Source organism: Cucurbita pepo, chromosome LG20 (assembly GCF_002806865.2).
Source record: "Cucurbita pepo subsp. pepo cultivar mu-cu-16 chromosome LG20, ASM280686v2, whole genome shotgun sequence".
Lineage (NCBI taxonomy): Eukaryota > Viridiplantae > Streptophyta > Magnoliopsida > Cucurbitales > Cucurbitaceae > Cucurbita > Cucurbita pepo.
The window spans coordinates 5,664,036-5,680,914 of record NC_036657.1 but is presented as its reverse complement, the minus strand read 5'-3'; the positions used below and the strand labels follow the sequence as shown (position 1 = coordinate 5,680,914).

Below are 16,879 nucleotides of genomic sequence, written 5' to 3'. Positions count from 1 at the left end.
TGAACACAAAAACTACGTACGACTTATGGGCTATCCCACTGACGGACCTTCTTTTGGTCACCGAGGCTCGTAGCATAAACACGAAAAACAACAGCTGCTCAATGGTTGTGGGCTATTCCACTAAGGGCCTACCTCGCCCTTCTCTCAAACAAACCCTTGGATTCACGAGACAAACTAAGACAAAATTAGCACCTGCATATTCTCGTTTGAGCTAGGAGGAGCACACCCCAAACGTGGCTATCTTGGTGTACTCTTGACATGGGGCTCGCAAGCCCAACCACAACATTTTCTTGTTATGGTCACATCCTTACGGAAGTCTATAATCTTTTAACAAAATCCTTTCACTTGTTGGCACTCCACTTCAGCCGTCCTCTTGGTCTTGCTCCAACTTCATTTTTATATACCTTTTACATCTAGCCTGATACCCCTTCTCGAGCAAATGTTAGTCTTGATATTTCTTTTGAAATCACCCCTCTTAGGCATGAGGTGTTAGCTCAAGGAATATATTGTGCTCACTTCTTAGAGCACTTCCACGAGTGTCACACCTCTTTCGTGCTCACTTTCTTAGAGCCTCTTCTACATTGGCCTCTTCGCAAATCATCTAAATTGTTATCCTCCTTGACTTAGTGCGTAAAATGCCACCACACAATTCTCCCAAATCCAATCAAAATTCATTTTTTTCTCCTTCAACATCTCGACCAAACAATCCTCTCATACACATTAAGCATCGTCGATGTCTCATCAACACATGTAGCGATATTACACATAATTAGTGGTATTTGGCTAGCAAAGCCTTCCATTCTTGTCAATGTTAACAGAACGAAACAACGTCGAGTTTCCTTAGTTTGACTAAGTTGTTGGGTTTAGAGTCAAATTTTATAAACAAAGGCTTGAATCATTCCTCCTTCTCTCGCTTTCACATCGAAGCAAGGAACTAAACAAGGAACCACAGCGTGTTCTAGCAATTTGGTGGATCCACCATTTAAAACGTCAATCAAGGGCAAACGAATCCAGCAGCACACACGATCTTTAATTTGTTTCATTTCTCTCTCTCGAGAGATTCACGGCAGATGCTCCGACATTGATTTGTTTCAAAATACAAACTTTGAGCTTTTAAAACTTCCATTAATACCCTTCAACTTTTATTAAAAATTATGAAAGGAGAAAATCTAAATAAGAATACGATGTATGTTATGGAAAATTACGAAAATGCCCCTAAAATAAAATTACGAAATGCATGCTAATTTTTATACTTTCCGCTGAGTTAGGAAGAAAATATCCATGTTAGAACTCAAGTAGGGAAAATTGGTTGAGTAAGTTAAGCACATTATGAATAATTACCGAAATACTCCTAGGTCGAGATTCTGAGACTTATGTCGTTCTATATTTTTTCGGCTGTGACAGTATGAAGGATGAGATATAGTAATTTGCGCTCTGGGTTATGCACATTAGGTTCTCTCATACTTGATATTGATCGGACTCTTGTTTAATCCAACGTAGAAGTTATTTTGAGTATGAAGAGTTAAAATTGATATAATTATTAATTAAAAATTTAAATGGATAAAATTTAGTTTTATTTATTTATTTATTTATTTCCTAATAAAGATAAATATATTTGATTAAAGTTTTAGAGTAAGGAGAATAATTGAGAGGGAAAAAGATAAAAAGTTGAAAATGGAAAAAAAAAAATAAAAAATAAAACGCGGTTTGAGGTTCTCCACCGCTTACTGAGTTGTCTCTCTTTGGCGTTTCCTTCACTCTCTCCCACACATTCTCTCTCGCGCTCTCTCTCCCTCTCTCTCTGCCGTCTGCACTCACTCACACACACACAACTCACTTTCTCTCTCTACATCAGTAGCTCATCTCTAGTGTGAGAGAGCTCCATTTCTTCTCCTCTCTGACCTCTCTGCACTTCTCTACCCACTTCCCCCACCTCCGATCTGCTTCCATTTCAACCTATTATGCCGCACTAGTCTTTCTCTTCCTCTCTCTAATGTCCTCTTCCGACCCCAAATCCCGCCAGCGTCCGGGTCCATGGCCGCCCGCGCCGGACTCCTCTTCAATGCCGCCGGCTTCTTGGGCCAAACGCACCGGCTTCCGTCCCAAGTTCTCTGGCGAGACCAATGCCACTGATTCCGGCAACCTCGCTCTTCCCCCGAGGTCCAAGGACCCCCATGCCCACACGGATCTTGAAGCTGGCCGTCTCCGTGGCAGTTCTGCCGTTAATGGAGAGCAGGAGAGTGTGAAGGCGGCTCAGCCGCAGTTGGAGAAAGCTAAAGATGAGTCGGTGAGGAGGAGGAGGGATTCTGATAGCTTACCGAAGGCTTCTGCTCCTGTACAGAATGGACAAACGCTGCCTCCCCCTCCGCCTTCCGAACCGGCGAATCAACCACGGCGGCCGGCTAGAAATGAGGATGTGGTGGATGTTCTGCCGCAGATTGGGGATGATGATGGATTTGTGGCCAGACACTCGCACATGAAGTACGAACTCAGAGATACGCCTGGTCTTGGTGAGTTCTTACTCTTTCTTTTTATGCAGATAAGAACACTAAGACGAACACTCTGTTAGTTTAATTGTAGGGTTTGCAATTTGTTTGTTTCGTAATGGGGATTCATGGCTGATATGATTTTGTTTGTTGGTGCTCAAAATTACAGTCCCGATCGGTCTATATGGGTTCCAGCATTATATTTCGATGTTGGGTTCGTTGATTCTTATTCCGCTTGTTATTGTTCCTGCAATGGGTGGCACTTACGTAAGTAGATTAAACTTTCTTGTTTGAAACTTTTTTTTCTTCTCATTTTTAGACTTTTATTTGTGCAAATTCCTTGATCTGATTGGAGTTAGTGGCTTATAGGAGGATACTTCAAATGTGGTATCGACCGTGCTCTTCGTGTCGGGCATCACTACCCTTTTGCATACTTCTTTCGGCTCAAGGTTACCATTGATACAAGGTCCATCATTTGTTTTCCTGGCTCCAGCATTGGCAATTATCAATTCCCCTGAGTTTCAAGGACTTAACGGGAACGTATGTTTCTCTTTTCCTCAGTTTTTTTGTTCTTTCTCATTGCATTACGGATTACGGAAATTAGCAACTCCTAAGGGACGACGAGCTTTACTTTTCCGTTCAATTCTATTGATTTGTTTTGCTTCATAGTATATGGGTTCTGTCTGTCAAAGCCTTTAATGAAGGTTGATGGCTAAGTAAGCTTACAATGTAATAGTTATTTCATTTAGTTTATTGTTGNTGTGAAGGCGGCTCAGCCGCAGTTGGAGAAAGCTAAAGATGAGTCGGTGAGGAGGAGGAGGGATTCTGATAGCTTACCGAAGGCTTCTGCTCCTGTACAGAATGGACAAACGCTGCCTCCCCCTCCGCCTTCCGAACCGGCGAATCAACCACGGCGGCCGGCTAGAAATGAGGATGTGGTGGATGTTCTGCCGCAGATTGGGGATGATGATGGATTTGTGGCCAGACACTCGCACATGAAGTACGAACTCAGAGATACGCCTGGTCTTGGTGAGTTCTTACTCTTTCTTTTTATGCAGATAAGAACACTAAGACGAACACTCTGTTAGTTTAATTGTAGGGTTTGCAATTTGTTTGTTTCGTAATGGGGATTCATGGCTGATATGATTTTGTTTGTTGGTGCTCAAAATTACAGTCCCGATCGGTCTATATGGGTTCCAGCATTATATTTCGATGTTGGGTTCGTTGATTCTTATTCCGCTTGTTATTGTTCCTGCAATGGGTGGCACTTACGTAAGTAGATTAAACTTTCTTGTTTGAAACTTTTTTTTCTTCTCATTTTTAGACTTTTATTTGTGCAAATTCCTTGATCTGATTGGAGTTAGTGGCTTATAGGAGGATACTTCAAATGTGGTATCGACCGTGCTCTTCGTGTCGGGCATCACTACCCTTTTGCATACTTCTTTCGGCTCAAGGTTACCATTGATACAAGGTCCATCATTTGTTTTCCTGGCTCCAGCATTGGCAATTATCAATTCCCCTGAGTTTCAAGGACTTAACGGGAACGTATGTTTCTCTTTTCCTCAGTTTTTTTGTTCTTTCTCATTGCATTACGGATTACGGAAATTAGCAACTCCTAAGGGACGACGAGCTTTACTTTTCCGTTCAATTCTATTGATTTGTTTTGCTTCATAGTATATGGGTTCTGTCTGTCAAAGCCTTTAATGAAGGTTGATGGCTAAGTAAGCTTACAATGTAATAGTTATTTCATTTAGTTTATTGTTGTGTCGTTTTGAAGATGTTTTCGAACACGTAAGTCCATGGCTGTGTTTTAAGATGAAGTTTATGTTTTATGGAGTTTAAACACTTATTTCTGCATAGAAATGATTACGCTATGATGATGGTGATGACTCTAGGTAATTAGAAATCTAGGGTCGTTACAAGTTATCTCGCCGCCTCACTGTTACTAACACAGTTGCCCCTCTTCCCACCAGTTTTGAACTTTAGTGTGGTATATATCAGAGTATCATTGGTCTTAACTTCAGTCTACGTTTTGTCTTTCACTTTTAATTATTTTATGTCATGCTATTTGAAGAGATTAGTTGTTTGAAGGAAGAACAATTTGGATCACGACCTTAATTATGGATGAAGAAACTGAAAGTCCTAGCTTCCTACTGGACTTATCTTTATTGGTCACGAGCGTGACATCTTATTCATTGAGAAACGAAATAATGCAATAAATTTATTCTCTCTAGTCTCGACGGATATGTTTTATCCTTACTTGCCCTAAATTCAAGAAATCCCTATTTTAAAGATTTTTTTATACTATAGTGAATTGTACCAGATGTTGTATTCTTTTTTATTAATGCTTGCAGAATTTTAAGCACATAATGAAGGAGTTACAGGGTGCAATTATCATAGCTTCAGCTTTTCAAGCAATACTTGGATATAGTGGACTGATGTCACTGCTTTTGAGGTATGATTTTGTTGACTTGTAACGACTTTCTGTTCGCACATTACATGAGTAAGTAATTGATTTATCTTTTTCAGGCTGATCCATCCTGTAGTTGTGGCCCCAACCATTGCTGCTGTTGGACTTTCGTTTTATAGTTATGGTTTTCCACTAGTTGGTGCCTGTCTTGAGATTGGTGTAGTGCAGATACTGTTGGTTATTATATTTTCTCTAGTACGTTCATCTACATAGATTTTTTTTTTTTTTTTTTGCCATATTTTACCATTTAAATGAAAAATAGTGACAAACATTATGCAATATTAGTCGTCATGCATCTGTTTTCAGTCAAATTACAAACAAATTACTAACACACTCTCCATGAATTCCACAGTACCTCCGGAAGATATCTATTCTCGGCCATCGGATTTTTCTAATATATGCAGTAAGTGAGGAGTTGCAATGTTTGAAACTGATAGTTTCCTGATAATCTTCTTTAAGGTTGTCTTCTAACATCCATAGGGTCGATCATGATCTTATATTCCATTGCCAGGTTCCACTTGGAATTGTTATCACGTGGGCTTTGGCGTTTTTGCTGACTGAAGCTGGAGTCTATAGTTACAAAGGTTGTGATACAAATGTTCCTGCCTCAAATATAATATCTGATCACTGCAGAAGACATGTTTCAAGGATGAAGCATTGTCGAGTTGATACTTCTCACGCACTAAAATCTTCACCGTGGTTTAGATTTCCATATCCGTTACAGTGGGGCACTCCCGTCTTCCACTGGAAAACAGCAATTATTATGTGTGTTGTGTCTGTCATCTCATCTGTGGATTCGGTTAGTAGTCTCTTGTTTCTAGTCTTCTTCTTTTGATCTTCATTAATTATTTTATCTTTCTAGCAGCGCAATTTTTTTTTTTTTTTTAAATTTGCTTATGCAGATATGTATGCGTACGTGCTCGTATTATGTATTTTTGAACAAGAGACAAGCTCACATATGAAAATAAATAAAAACTTCAAAGATACAAACTTCTGAAAGGGGGAGAAAGAAAAAACATAACACCCAAAAAAAAGAAAAAAACAAACAAAATAAAGGAACCAAAGAACAGCCAACTAAAAATAATAACTGCAAAACTAGAAGATAAAGCACCACAAACTCTCAACTGAAACTTTAGTGGGAAGCTCCTCAAAGTATTGAAGCTTCAAACAGAAACCGCACCAACCAGCTTGAAACATCACAACATAAAAGGAAGNCGGAAATTAGCAACTCCTAAGGGACGACGAGCTTTACTTTTCCGTTCAATTCTATTGATTTGTTTTGCTTCATAGTATATGGGTTCTGTCTGTCAAAGCCTTTAATGAAGGTTGATGGCTAAGTAAGCTTACAATGTAATAGTTATTTCATTTAGTTTATTGTTGTGTCGTTTTGAAGATGTTTTCGAACACGTAAGTCCATGGCTGTGTTTTAAGATGAAGTTTATGTTTTATGGAGTTTAAACACTTATTTCTGCATAGAAATGATTACGCTATGATGATGGTGATGACTCTAGGTAATTAGAAATCTAGGGTCGTTACAAGTTATCTCGCCGCCTCACTGTTACTAACACAGTTGCCCCTCTTCCCACCAGTTTTGAACTTTAGTGTGGTATATATCAGAGTATCATTGGTCTTAACTTCAGTCTACGTTTTGTCTTTCACTTTTAATTATTTTATGTCATGCTATTTGAAGAGATTAGTTGTTTGAAGGAAGAACAATTTGGATCACGACCTTAATTATGGATGAAGAAACTGAAAGTCCTAGCTTCCTACTGGACTTATCTTTATTGGTCACGAGCGTGACATCTTATTCATTGAGAAACGAAATAATGCAATAAATTTATTCTCTCTAGTCTCGACGGATATGTTTTATCCTTACTTGCCCTAAATTCAAGAAATCCCTATTTTAAAGATTTTTTTATACTATAGTGAATTGTACCAGATGTTGTATTCTTTTTTATTAATGCTTGCAGAATTTTAAGCACATAATGAAGGAGTTACAGGGTGCAATTATCATAGCTTCAGCTTTTCAAGCAATACTTGGATATAGTGGACTGATGTCACTGCTTTTGAGGTATGATTTTGTTGACTTGTAACGACTTTCTGTTCGCACATTACATGAGTAAGTAATTGATTTATCTTTTTCAGGCTGATCCATCCTGTAGTTGTGGCCCCAACCATTGCTGCTGTTGGACTTTCGTTTTATAGTTATGGTTTTCCACTAGTTGGTGCCTGTCTTGAGATTGGTGTAGTGCAGATACTGTTGGTTATTATATTTTCTCTAGTACGTTCATCTACATAGATTTTTTTTTTTTTTTTTTGCCATATTTTACCATTTAAATGAAAAATAGTGACAAACATTATGCAATATTAGTCGTCATGCATCTGTTTTCAGTCAAATTACAAACAAATTACTAACACACTCTCCATGAATTCCACAGTACCTCCGGAAGATATCTATTCTCGGCCATCGGATTTTTCTAATATATGCAGTAAGTGAGGAGTTGCAATGTTTGAAACTGATAGTTTCCTGATAATCTTCTTTAAGGTTGTCTTCTAACATCCATAGGGTCGATCATGATCTTATATTCCATTGCCAGGTTCCACTTGGAATTGTTATCACGTGGGCTTTGGCGTTTTTGCTGACTGAAGCTGGAGTCTATAGTTACAAAGGTTGTGATACAAATGTTCCTGCCTCAAATATAATATCTGATCACTGCAGAAGACATGTTTCAAGGATGAAGCATTGTCGAGTTGATACTTCTCACGCACTAAAATCTTCACCGTGGTTTAGATTTCCATATCCGTTACAGTGGGGCACTCCCGTCTTCCACTGGAAAACAGCAATTATTATGTGTGTTGTGTCTGTCATCTCATCTGTGGATTCGGTTAGTAGTCTCTTGTTTCTAGTCTTCTTCTTTTGATCTTCATTAATTATTTTATCTTTCTAGCAGCGCAATTTTTTTTTTTTTTTTAAATTTGCTTATGCAGATATGTATGCGTACGTGCTCGTATTATGTATTTTTGAACAAGAGACAAGCTCACATATGAAAATAAATAAAAACTTCAAAGATACAAACTTCTGAAAGGGGGAGAAAGAAAAAACATAACACCCAAAAAAAAGAAAAAAACAAACAAAATAAAGGAACCAAAGAACAGCCAACTAAAAATAATAACTGCAAAACTAGAAGATAAAGCACCACAAACTCTCAACTGAAACTTTAGTGGGAAGCTCCTCAAAGTATTGAAGCTTCAAACAGAAACCGCACCAACCAGCTTGAAACATCACAACATAAAAGGAAGAGAAACAGCAACTTCCAAGGAGGAAAGCTCAAATACCCCAAGGAAAAAGAATGAAACAACAACAAAAGCCCTATCATTGCCGAACTCAACTCTGAAGAAAACCACAAGAAGCAGCAACTTCACCCTATAACTGAAAACCGATGAGCAAGACAAACGACGACAACCACTTCGGCCCAACTAATGACTAATGGATTCCAAGGAGAAAACAGCATATCAAATGGCCAAAACACTAACCTCAAGAAATCATCTAATAGATTTCATTGCCACATTCTTTTAGAAGGGAAGAAAATTTTTCTTTTTCATCTATTGTGTTGATGGAGAGGGGGAGGAGAAGACTCATCTGATGGCTTCTTTAAAGGTGAATTAAGTTCTCGAAAAATGAAACTTAGAGGTTCTTCAAAATCTTCATCAAGAGCTTCACCAGATACCTTTTCATGCCAATTAACAATTGGAAAATTGAACTCCAAGCCACCACTATTAAGACTTCATATTGAATCCTCCTCTGACTCCCTCATCTTCCACCAAGAAATCTGAATTTTTGATGGCCCCATTTATTGAATTAATAAACCCCTTAGAAAGAGTTACTACAAGATGTTGAAGATTAAGAGTTTTGTTGGGATACTGAAGGCTCCTTATTTGAAGAAGAATTCAGTTTGGTTATGTGCGGAAAGACCCATTTAATGGGTGCATCTCTCCAATTAAATCTTGATTTTGGGTTTTGTCTAACACCTATGATGCACGAATACAGATATGCCATGACACAAGCGCGATGAAACATCATTCTTTGAAAATCTTGGACATGGACCCAAAAATGACACATTTATTAAAAAAATACATCTTTTAAAAACATATATTATTTTTATTCCACAAAGACATTCCAAATCATGAAATTTATGCATTTATATGCTAAACAAATGAGTTTGATGTATTTTACTTCATTTTTTAATACTTCTGTCATTTATTATTATTGTTGCAACACAGTTAAAAGTGAGGAAGAGTGTTGCAGTATACCTATCAACTTAAGTTTGAGTTGATTGATGATGTAACAACTATATATCTATCTAGTATACTTAACAAATATTCATTATGTATCTAACAAATGTTGGACCTATATTGACTTTGGACAACTAGTGAGCAACACATTTAGGACGTGTCCAACTAGGTAGGGTCATTGTCCAAGTGTTGAACATGGACATGCTAGCAAAGCTAAAATGTATGTTTAGATGAATTTGAAAATGTAGTGTTTATTATCTTTTAAAAAAAAAGAAAAACAAAGGAAGTCAAACCTTAGGATCATTCTTTCTTGATAAATTTAACCATTGAATACTAAATTGTTTTACTTATTTGTCNCAATAGAGACACACTTTCAACCAACCTAACTCTTACACAATACTTTCTCATAAACATCTTACAAAGCTTTCTCTCTCGACCCCTGTCTCATTTGAATTTTCTAGTGGTTTGGTTCTTCATAATCAATGAGGTTATTGATTTTTACCAATTTATGACGTTTCCCACTATTCCATTCCAACTTCAACTTAATCGTCGAAATTTGCACACTATTTTATTTGCCAGATCACCATCGTCATTTTACTGTAAAGAAAATTTGAAACAAATTTAAAGTTCATGGGTAAATATCTAGAATTTTGTAAGCTTAGCTGATTGGAATCTACCCTGGTTGAGGGGCATTTTGCAAAATTCAACCAACAAAACATGAAGAACTCTAAATAAAGGTCCATGGTTCTACGACATTGATCCATGAGGCTACCAATGAAAAAAAATATACATGTTTTTCAGTAATTTTAGGCTTCCTGAACTTAGTAAAGAACATGGAAGTTGAAGGGAGAGATTACGTAATCATAGAGGTGATGAAATTTTTTAAAGGACATGCAAATTGATTGCCCTAGGGTCCAAGGACGTTAGATGATAACTATGGTTAAGGGCAAGATGAACATAGTGTAATTTGATATATAATGTGGATAATCCAAGTTTTCATGTTCTTGCTGAGGTCTCCTAAAATGGAAATAGGAGGTGGCAAAGGAAAATTGTACTACGAGGCAAAATTGAAGAGTTAATACTCTTGACTCGCTTAAGAGAAAGATGCCCTTTTTAGTTGGGCCATCTTGCTATGTTTTTGTCACGTGGATCATATTCTTTGGAGCTGTCTTGCTATGTTCTTTGTCGGAGGGTGGTGGAAGCCTTGGATAATATTTTGTGGAGATGTGCTTTTGCTCAATCTGTGTGGAATTATTTTTTGATGTGTTTGGCCATCTGTCGTCTCTTGAGAAGGAAGATTTTTGTAGCAAGCCAAGGTTTGTGCTATTTTGTGGGGTCTTTGGGGGGAAGAGGAATAATAGAACTTTTGGAGAAATTGAGAGGAGTCTGTATGACGTTTGGTCCCTAGTTATATGAAGTCATTTTATTTTGCTGGACCCCTTATGTCGACTTAGTTTCGATGAAAATTGGCTTTTTATATATAAAAATTAAAAAAGCTAAAAGGAAACTAGGTGATACATTTTCCACCAAGAGCTTGATAGCATAACAAAATCGCTGAAGATTGAGATACAACTTACCCAAGATTCTTGCTTGACGTGCCTATCCCATGTACTAGTAGTGACTGCACTTGCAATAATCTTTTGTCATAAGGTGTCCGATTCTAAACCGAAGCATGAAAGCCACATAGTTGGAAGATCAAAATTCTTATTCGCCTAATCCCTTATAACAACTTGTCCTTACCTTCACTCCTTTTATCTTGGTCTTGGTCGTAACCCAAAAAACATTTTGTTTTGGAAACCTTTTGTGGATAAGGTTCATACAAGACTTGCGTTTCTTGACAAAGAAGTTTTCTCCAGAGGGGTAAGATTGACTCTCATTTACTCGGTCTTGACTGGAATCCCTATCTACTTTTCAATCTACTTTTTGTCACCCTTTAGAGCTCTTTGTTCTATGTGTAAGAAACTAGAGAAGGTTATGAGAGTTTTTTTCTTTTTTTGTGGAAAGGGATTGATGGGGAAAGGCAGCCATCTTGTGCGTTTGGAGGTGGTGGGTAGCCGGTGAACCTAGGGGTTTAGAACTTGGAATTTAAGGGCTCATAACAAAGCGCTTTTGGCTAAATGGCTTTGGTGGTTTCCCGCGAGTCTACTATCTTGTGGTATATGATTATAGCATTCTTAGTGGATATGGGGTGGGGTCAAATGCACATACAGAAACCTATGGAAATAAATATCTAATGAGCTCCCTACTTTTTCTCATTATGTTTAGTGTTATGTGGGTGATGAGAAGGAAATGTAATTTTGGGAGAATAAATGGGTGAGGGATAAACGTCTCTACTTTATGTTTCTCTTTTTGTATCACTTGACCTTATGAAATATTGCTCGGGTGGCTGATATCTTTGTTCATTTCGAGAGCTCTTCCTCTTTATTGTCGGGTTTCCATTATCCATTGTTTGATAGGAAAACAATAAATGTCATGACTCTCTTATCATTGATATGGGAGTCTGAGATTAACACGTCGTGAAGGGATATTTGCTTTTGGAGCCCTGACCCTACAAGAGGCTCTTCTTGCCACTTGTTCCTTTATAGCTTGTTGAAACCCTTCTCCTTCTAGTGAGTCTGTTTTTCTTCCTCTCTATAGAAGATGAAAATTCAATGAATGTTAAATTCTTCGCGTGGAAGACTATTCATGGAAGAGTTAACAGTTTAAATTGGCTATACTGTAGTATCTGAAGAAGTGAACCTTAAGATTGTCCCAAAGAATGCCCTCAATATATCATCTACCCCCCTAGGGAGATGTTTAGATTTAATACACTGGTTTGAGCTTTGGTGGTTTGTAATTACAAGTTAGGCCTTATCCTTTTGGATTGAAGCTCTTCTTTGTTGAGCCCCCTTTGTTAGGCTGATTTTTTTTGTACGCCCTTGCATATTCCATTAAAGTGAAATCTCTTATTATTAAAGGAGAGGAAAAAAAAAAAAAAAAAAAAAAAAAAAAAAACAGAGAAAGAGAAAGGAAGAAAGACAGCGCTAACAGCATCGTGGGGAACAAGGAAAGCACCAGAACACACCTTAAGGGATCAGCCCTTGAGCTTTCTTGAGTTGTCATAATTAAGGCGAGAAATGGTTTAAATTTAAAAGAGATGCAGAACGTTATCATGGTTCACAAATGAATCTTCCCTCTCGGAATAGAAAAAAAATGTCATCATTAGCAAGTCGGGAGAAATATAAAAGTTTGTCTTTTCCACAACCTTTGTGCTATACCTCTATGTATGTTCTCTAGACTTAAGTCTAGTAGAACATCCACAATCACCCAAAAATGGAAGGAGATAGAGTCTCTGGTGATCCTGTAGTAAGAATCTTGCTCCTAGGCTTACTGGTACCAATCAAGACGATGGAGAAATTTGCTGAAGATCCCTAGTTAAAAGTTAAATCCTTGAGAAACGCTGTAGAATGCTTTTATCTACATGATCATCCGTATTTTCAAAATCAATTTAAAAATGATCCCTAATATGGTTCCTATAATTCTCAATTGCTCTGTTGCCTATAAACAACCTGATCTACTATCTAGTTTCTGATGACAAATGCTTACCCTGATTATTAAAAATGATGCTAGGTAAAATTTTCCCACAGAAATCTAACATATTCAATCGTAATTGAATCTATGTTTCTTTCTTATGGAACCTCAAAAAGAATCTAAAATAATCTAAATAGATCCTCCTCAATTACCTCCCAGTTCTCCTAAATAAGCCAAAGTGAGATCATCCCAAGAGCAAAATAAACCAACGAAAATAATGCAAAAAACAAGGAAAGCTCAAAAGAGTTAACTCAGTAATGCTTTTTTTTTTTTTTTAGTGAGGTTAATCTGACTTGAAATTATGGGGGGAAAAAACTAGCTGAAGAAAAATTCCAGGTTTAGAAGTGTAATCTGTGAAGAACTGTGAATAGTTGCCAGTGCCCCTAGTTCCAAGATTAGTTCCTGTTGCTGAATTTACAAGAGAAATACAGATTTCTTTATATCCTCTCCTATCTTTGATCATTTAAGAGTGAGGGACAAGGTCGTAGGCACCATTTCTTCAGCTGTGTTTATAGTAAAATTTGGCAACCCATTGTCCGAATCTTTTTGGTTGTAGATGTCTTAGGCTTCATGGCAGGAAAAAAAAAAAAAAAAAAAATCTTTTATGTTAAATGATTTGGCATTGTTTTGTCAGCACAGCAAAAAATTTCTTCTACATAATATTTATTACCCATGTAGTGTGTACATTTTTCATGCTTACCTTCCGGTGAAACTTATTTATTTATTTATTTATTATTATTTTTTTATCAATGCTAACTTCATTTAGTTTCTAAATCACAAATCTAATTTATTCCTGAACCACTCAGGTTGGTTCGTATCATGCAGCTTCATTATTGGTGGCATCCAGACCGCCATCACCTGGTGTTCTTAGTCGAGGAATTGGACTGGAAGGTCTTTGTAGTATTTTGGCTGGTCTATGGGGCACAGGAACTGGGTCTACAACTCTTACTGAAAATGTTCATACTATAGCAGTTACAAAAATGGGAAGCCGCAGAGCAGTTGAACTGGGTGCATGCATTTTGATAGTGTTATCTCTTGTAGGTGAGTAAATTCATATTGGGTGCATGCATTTTTTTTTATAATTGGGAATGACTTTGTAGGATCCAGTTTTATCAGTATGTTAGAAACGCTCGGGATTTCTTGTGCAATTATTATTATGTGCTTAGTGCTCTTTTTTCTTCAAATATAAAACTATATTGGACTCGTCATTCTGAATGAATTTGATCTAGCTTGATCACAGAGTTGGGGCATCTCTTAAAGGTGAGATCTCACGTGGAAACCTCCTCCCCCTAGTAGACGCATTTTAAAAACCTTGAGGAGAAGCCCGAAAGGGAAAGCCCAAAGAGGACAATATCTCTTAGCAGTGGCCTTGGGCTGTTACAAATCTCGGGGCTGGATTGGAGGGTCCCACATCGATTGGAAAAGGGAACAAGTGCCCGCGAGGACGTTGGACCCCGAAGGGGGGTGGATTGTGAGATCCCACATCGGTTAGGGAGGAGAACGAAACATCCTTTATAAGTGTGTGAAACNAACCTTGAGGGGAGGCTCGAAAGGGAAAGTCCAAAGAGGACAATATCTGCTAGCGGTGGCCTTGGGCTGTTACATGACGCATGATTAATTTTTATTACCTTATGACAGTTCTGATCTTTTAGCGTCATGAAGTCGATTTCTATGATGATAGCTTTGTTTTTGGGTGGAAGTAATTACATCTGTTCTTTCATATTGTCCCTGAAATTGGTGTCCTATCCTGAGTATTAGGTACTACTAAATTCTGATTGAATTTTTTTTCAAATAAGAAAACGATAAGGATCAGGATTAATGGGGAATGGCTGCCGATTACTTACTTTATCTCATTACACATTGGCCTAATACTCTATTGGCCTTGTAGGTAAAGTTGGGGGCCTTATTGCTTCCATTCCTGACGTCATGGTTGCTGCTCTTCTTTGCTTCATGTGGGCAATGCTTACGGCACTAGGCTTGTCAAATCTTCGATATAGTGAAGCAGGAAGCTCTCGGAATATTATCATTGTTGGATTATCATTATTTTTCTCACTTTCTGTACCAGCCTACTTTCAACAGTACGGTATCTCCCCAGGCTCCAACATGTCTGTTCCAAGTTATTTTCAGCCGTATATTGTTGCTTCACATGGACCTTTCAACAGTAAATCGGGAGGGGTATGTCTCTCTTTTCTCAATAACTTACTCTCTATAAGTTAACGAAGGCGGCCGAGACATTTTTACTGTTTTTTTTGGTGCCGATATTGGGATATTTTGTTCCTTTTTCCGATCATTTCTTTAGCAGCTTTTTGTGTAAGTTTCAACTTTTTCTTCATTAGCTATGATATTTAGAATGGATAAGGAAGCTGAGATTCAACTTTTCTCGTCCATCCTTTGTGCATTTTCCCTTTTAACGAACTGTTCATGTTTCGGTTGCGAATGGATTATTTGCTTTATCTTTTGTTCGTGTCTGATCCCCAATTCTTGTTTTGCAGCTGAATTTCGTTCTCAACACATTATTCTCTTTACACATGGTGATTGGATTCCTAGTCGCCGTCATCCTTGATAACACTGTGCCCGGCAGTCGACAGGAACGTGGTGTATATGTGTGGTCTGATCCTGAGACTGCAAGGAGGGAGCCTGCAGTTACCAAAGACTATGAACTTCCATTCAGGGTTGGTCGAGTTTTCAGATGGGTGAAATGGGTCGGATTCTAAGCGACCAGACATTCAACGATTTTATGACCAAGTATCGTTACATATCGGTCATCATTCAGACAACGACGCAATGGTTGTGTTCGAAATGTAAGTCCCTACAACTCTCCTCTTCACATGGTCTATAGTCCTCTTTTGTTGCGCTCGGGGTCGGCGGGTGTATTTTCTTACACGAAGCACATTAGCAGAATAGGTTTGTTTAGTAGGAGATAGCTGTGTACATTTTTTGAAGATCCAGAGTGATCTGGGTTTGTTGTAATTTAGATTATAAAATGTTGTGTGTACTACTAGTTGACTAGTCTGGATTTTCATGCATTTTGTGCAAGTTTTGGGGGTCCCTCCATCCTGGGCATGTCCATGTATATTTCTCTTCTTCCCACTTATTTAATTACCTTCTTTCATTCTTTCTTTCTTTAGGGATTTCGAGTTCCAATTCTTATTATTTGTGAGAACCGAATACTTCGGTGCTTAAGGAACATCGATCTTAGCTCATCTCTTTCGTCTTTTCGGGTTCGAACGCTTGAGATCATATCAATGTTGATTCATTCTTAAGTCGTTTTTAGCTGCTCATGGTTTAGATAAGAGTACGAATATATTTTGTTGATTAAATTAGTCTAATAGTGGGCAGCTGGTTTGCGTTGGTTTATTGGTTTGGTTCGTAATTCGTTTGGACTGGTTCAGTTGACCCTCGAGTCGGTCTATGAGTTCGAGTGAAGACAAAAAAAAAAAAAAAAAAAAAAAAAAGGGTGAAAAGACATGTATGGCCTCCATTGGGAATGGTCAAGGGATGCATGAGGTAGCAAAGGGAGAAGTGGTCCAAGGGTGTTCTTGAATGAATAAACCAACTCCAACAAGGTCATTCTAATAATGCACGTGTTTTGTGAGTTTAGATTATTATTCCATTAAAATATCTCTTTAGTCTTTATTATTATTATTATTATTATTATTATTATTATTATTATTAATTTCCCATTTTAAAATTGTATTCTGTCTCACATTAATTAATAGAGATACCAACTTATTTGAACGGTTGTGATTTCAACTTAGAGATACCAACTTATTTTGACGGTTGTGATTTCAACTTAATAACCTTTTACTTACAATGAGAAAAAGAGAACTAAAGGATTCTCTTGTTTTTTTTTTTTTTCTTTTTCTTTTTTCTTTTTTTAATTTGTAAAACTTCAATGATTTAATTTTTAGGGGAAATATCATTTTTTTTACGGATAAATGTCAATTAAGAAATTAGGATAAAGATAATTTCCATATTTAAACTTGTATAAAATATTACTTGTAAATTTATTTTTTTAATTAAAATTAGTGGGTGAAAATTGTAAGTTTAGGCAAAAATT

At 37.4% G+C, this 16,879-nt stretch overlaps 1 protein-coding gene across 2 annotated transcripts; it reads left to right on the top strand.

Moving 5' to 3' along the window:
- Positions 1-1,756: 1,756 nt before the first annotated feature.
- Positions 1,757-16,022, top strand: LOC111783173 (nucleobase-ascorbate transporter 12-like). Of its 2 annotated transcripts, XM_023664072.1 has the most exons (11): positions 1,757-2,248; positions 3,254-3,515; positions 3,661-3,758; positions 3,861-4,031; positions 4,841-4,941; positions 5,016-5,151; positions 5,309-5,359; positions 5,468-5,755; positions 13,626-13,860; positions 14,708-14,994; positions 15,312-16,022. In XM_023664072.1, the coding sequence occupies exons 1-11, from the start codon at positions 1,994-1,996 to the stop codon at positions 15,531-15,533; spliced, it is 2,106 nt and encodes a 701-aa protein (XP_023519840.1). In that variant the 5' UTR covers positions 1,757-1,993; the 3' UTR covers positions 15,534-16,022. The 2 variants fall into 2 exon arrangements, with proteins under 2 accessions (XP_023519840.1, XP_023519841.1); XM_023664073.1 differs by lacking the exons at positions 3,254-3,515; positions 3,661-3,758; positions 3,861-4,031 and adding exons at positions 2,656-2,753; positions 2,856-3,026 and having other exon boundaries at positions 1,757-2,510.
- Positions 16,023-16,879: the final 857 nt, after the last annotated feature.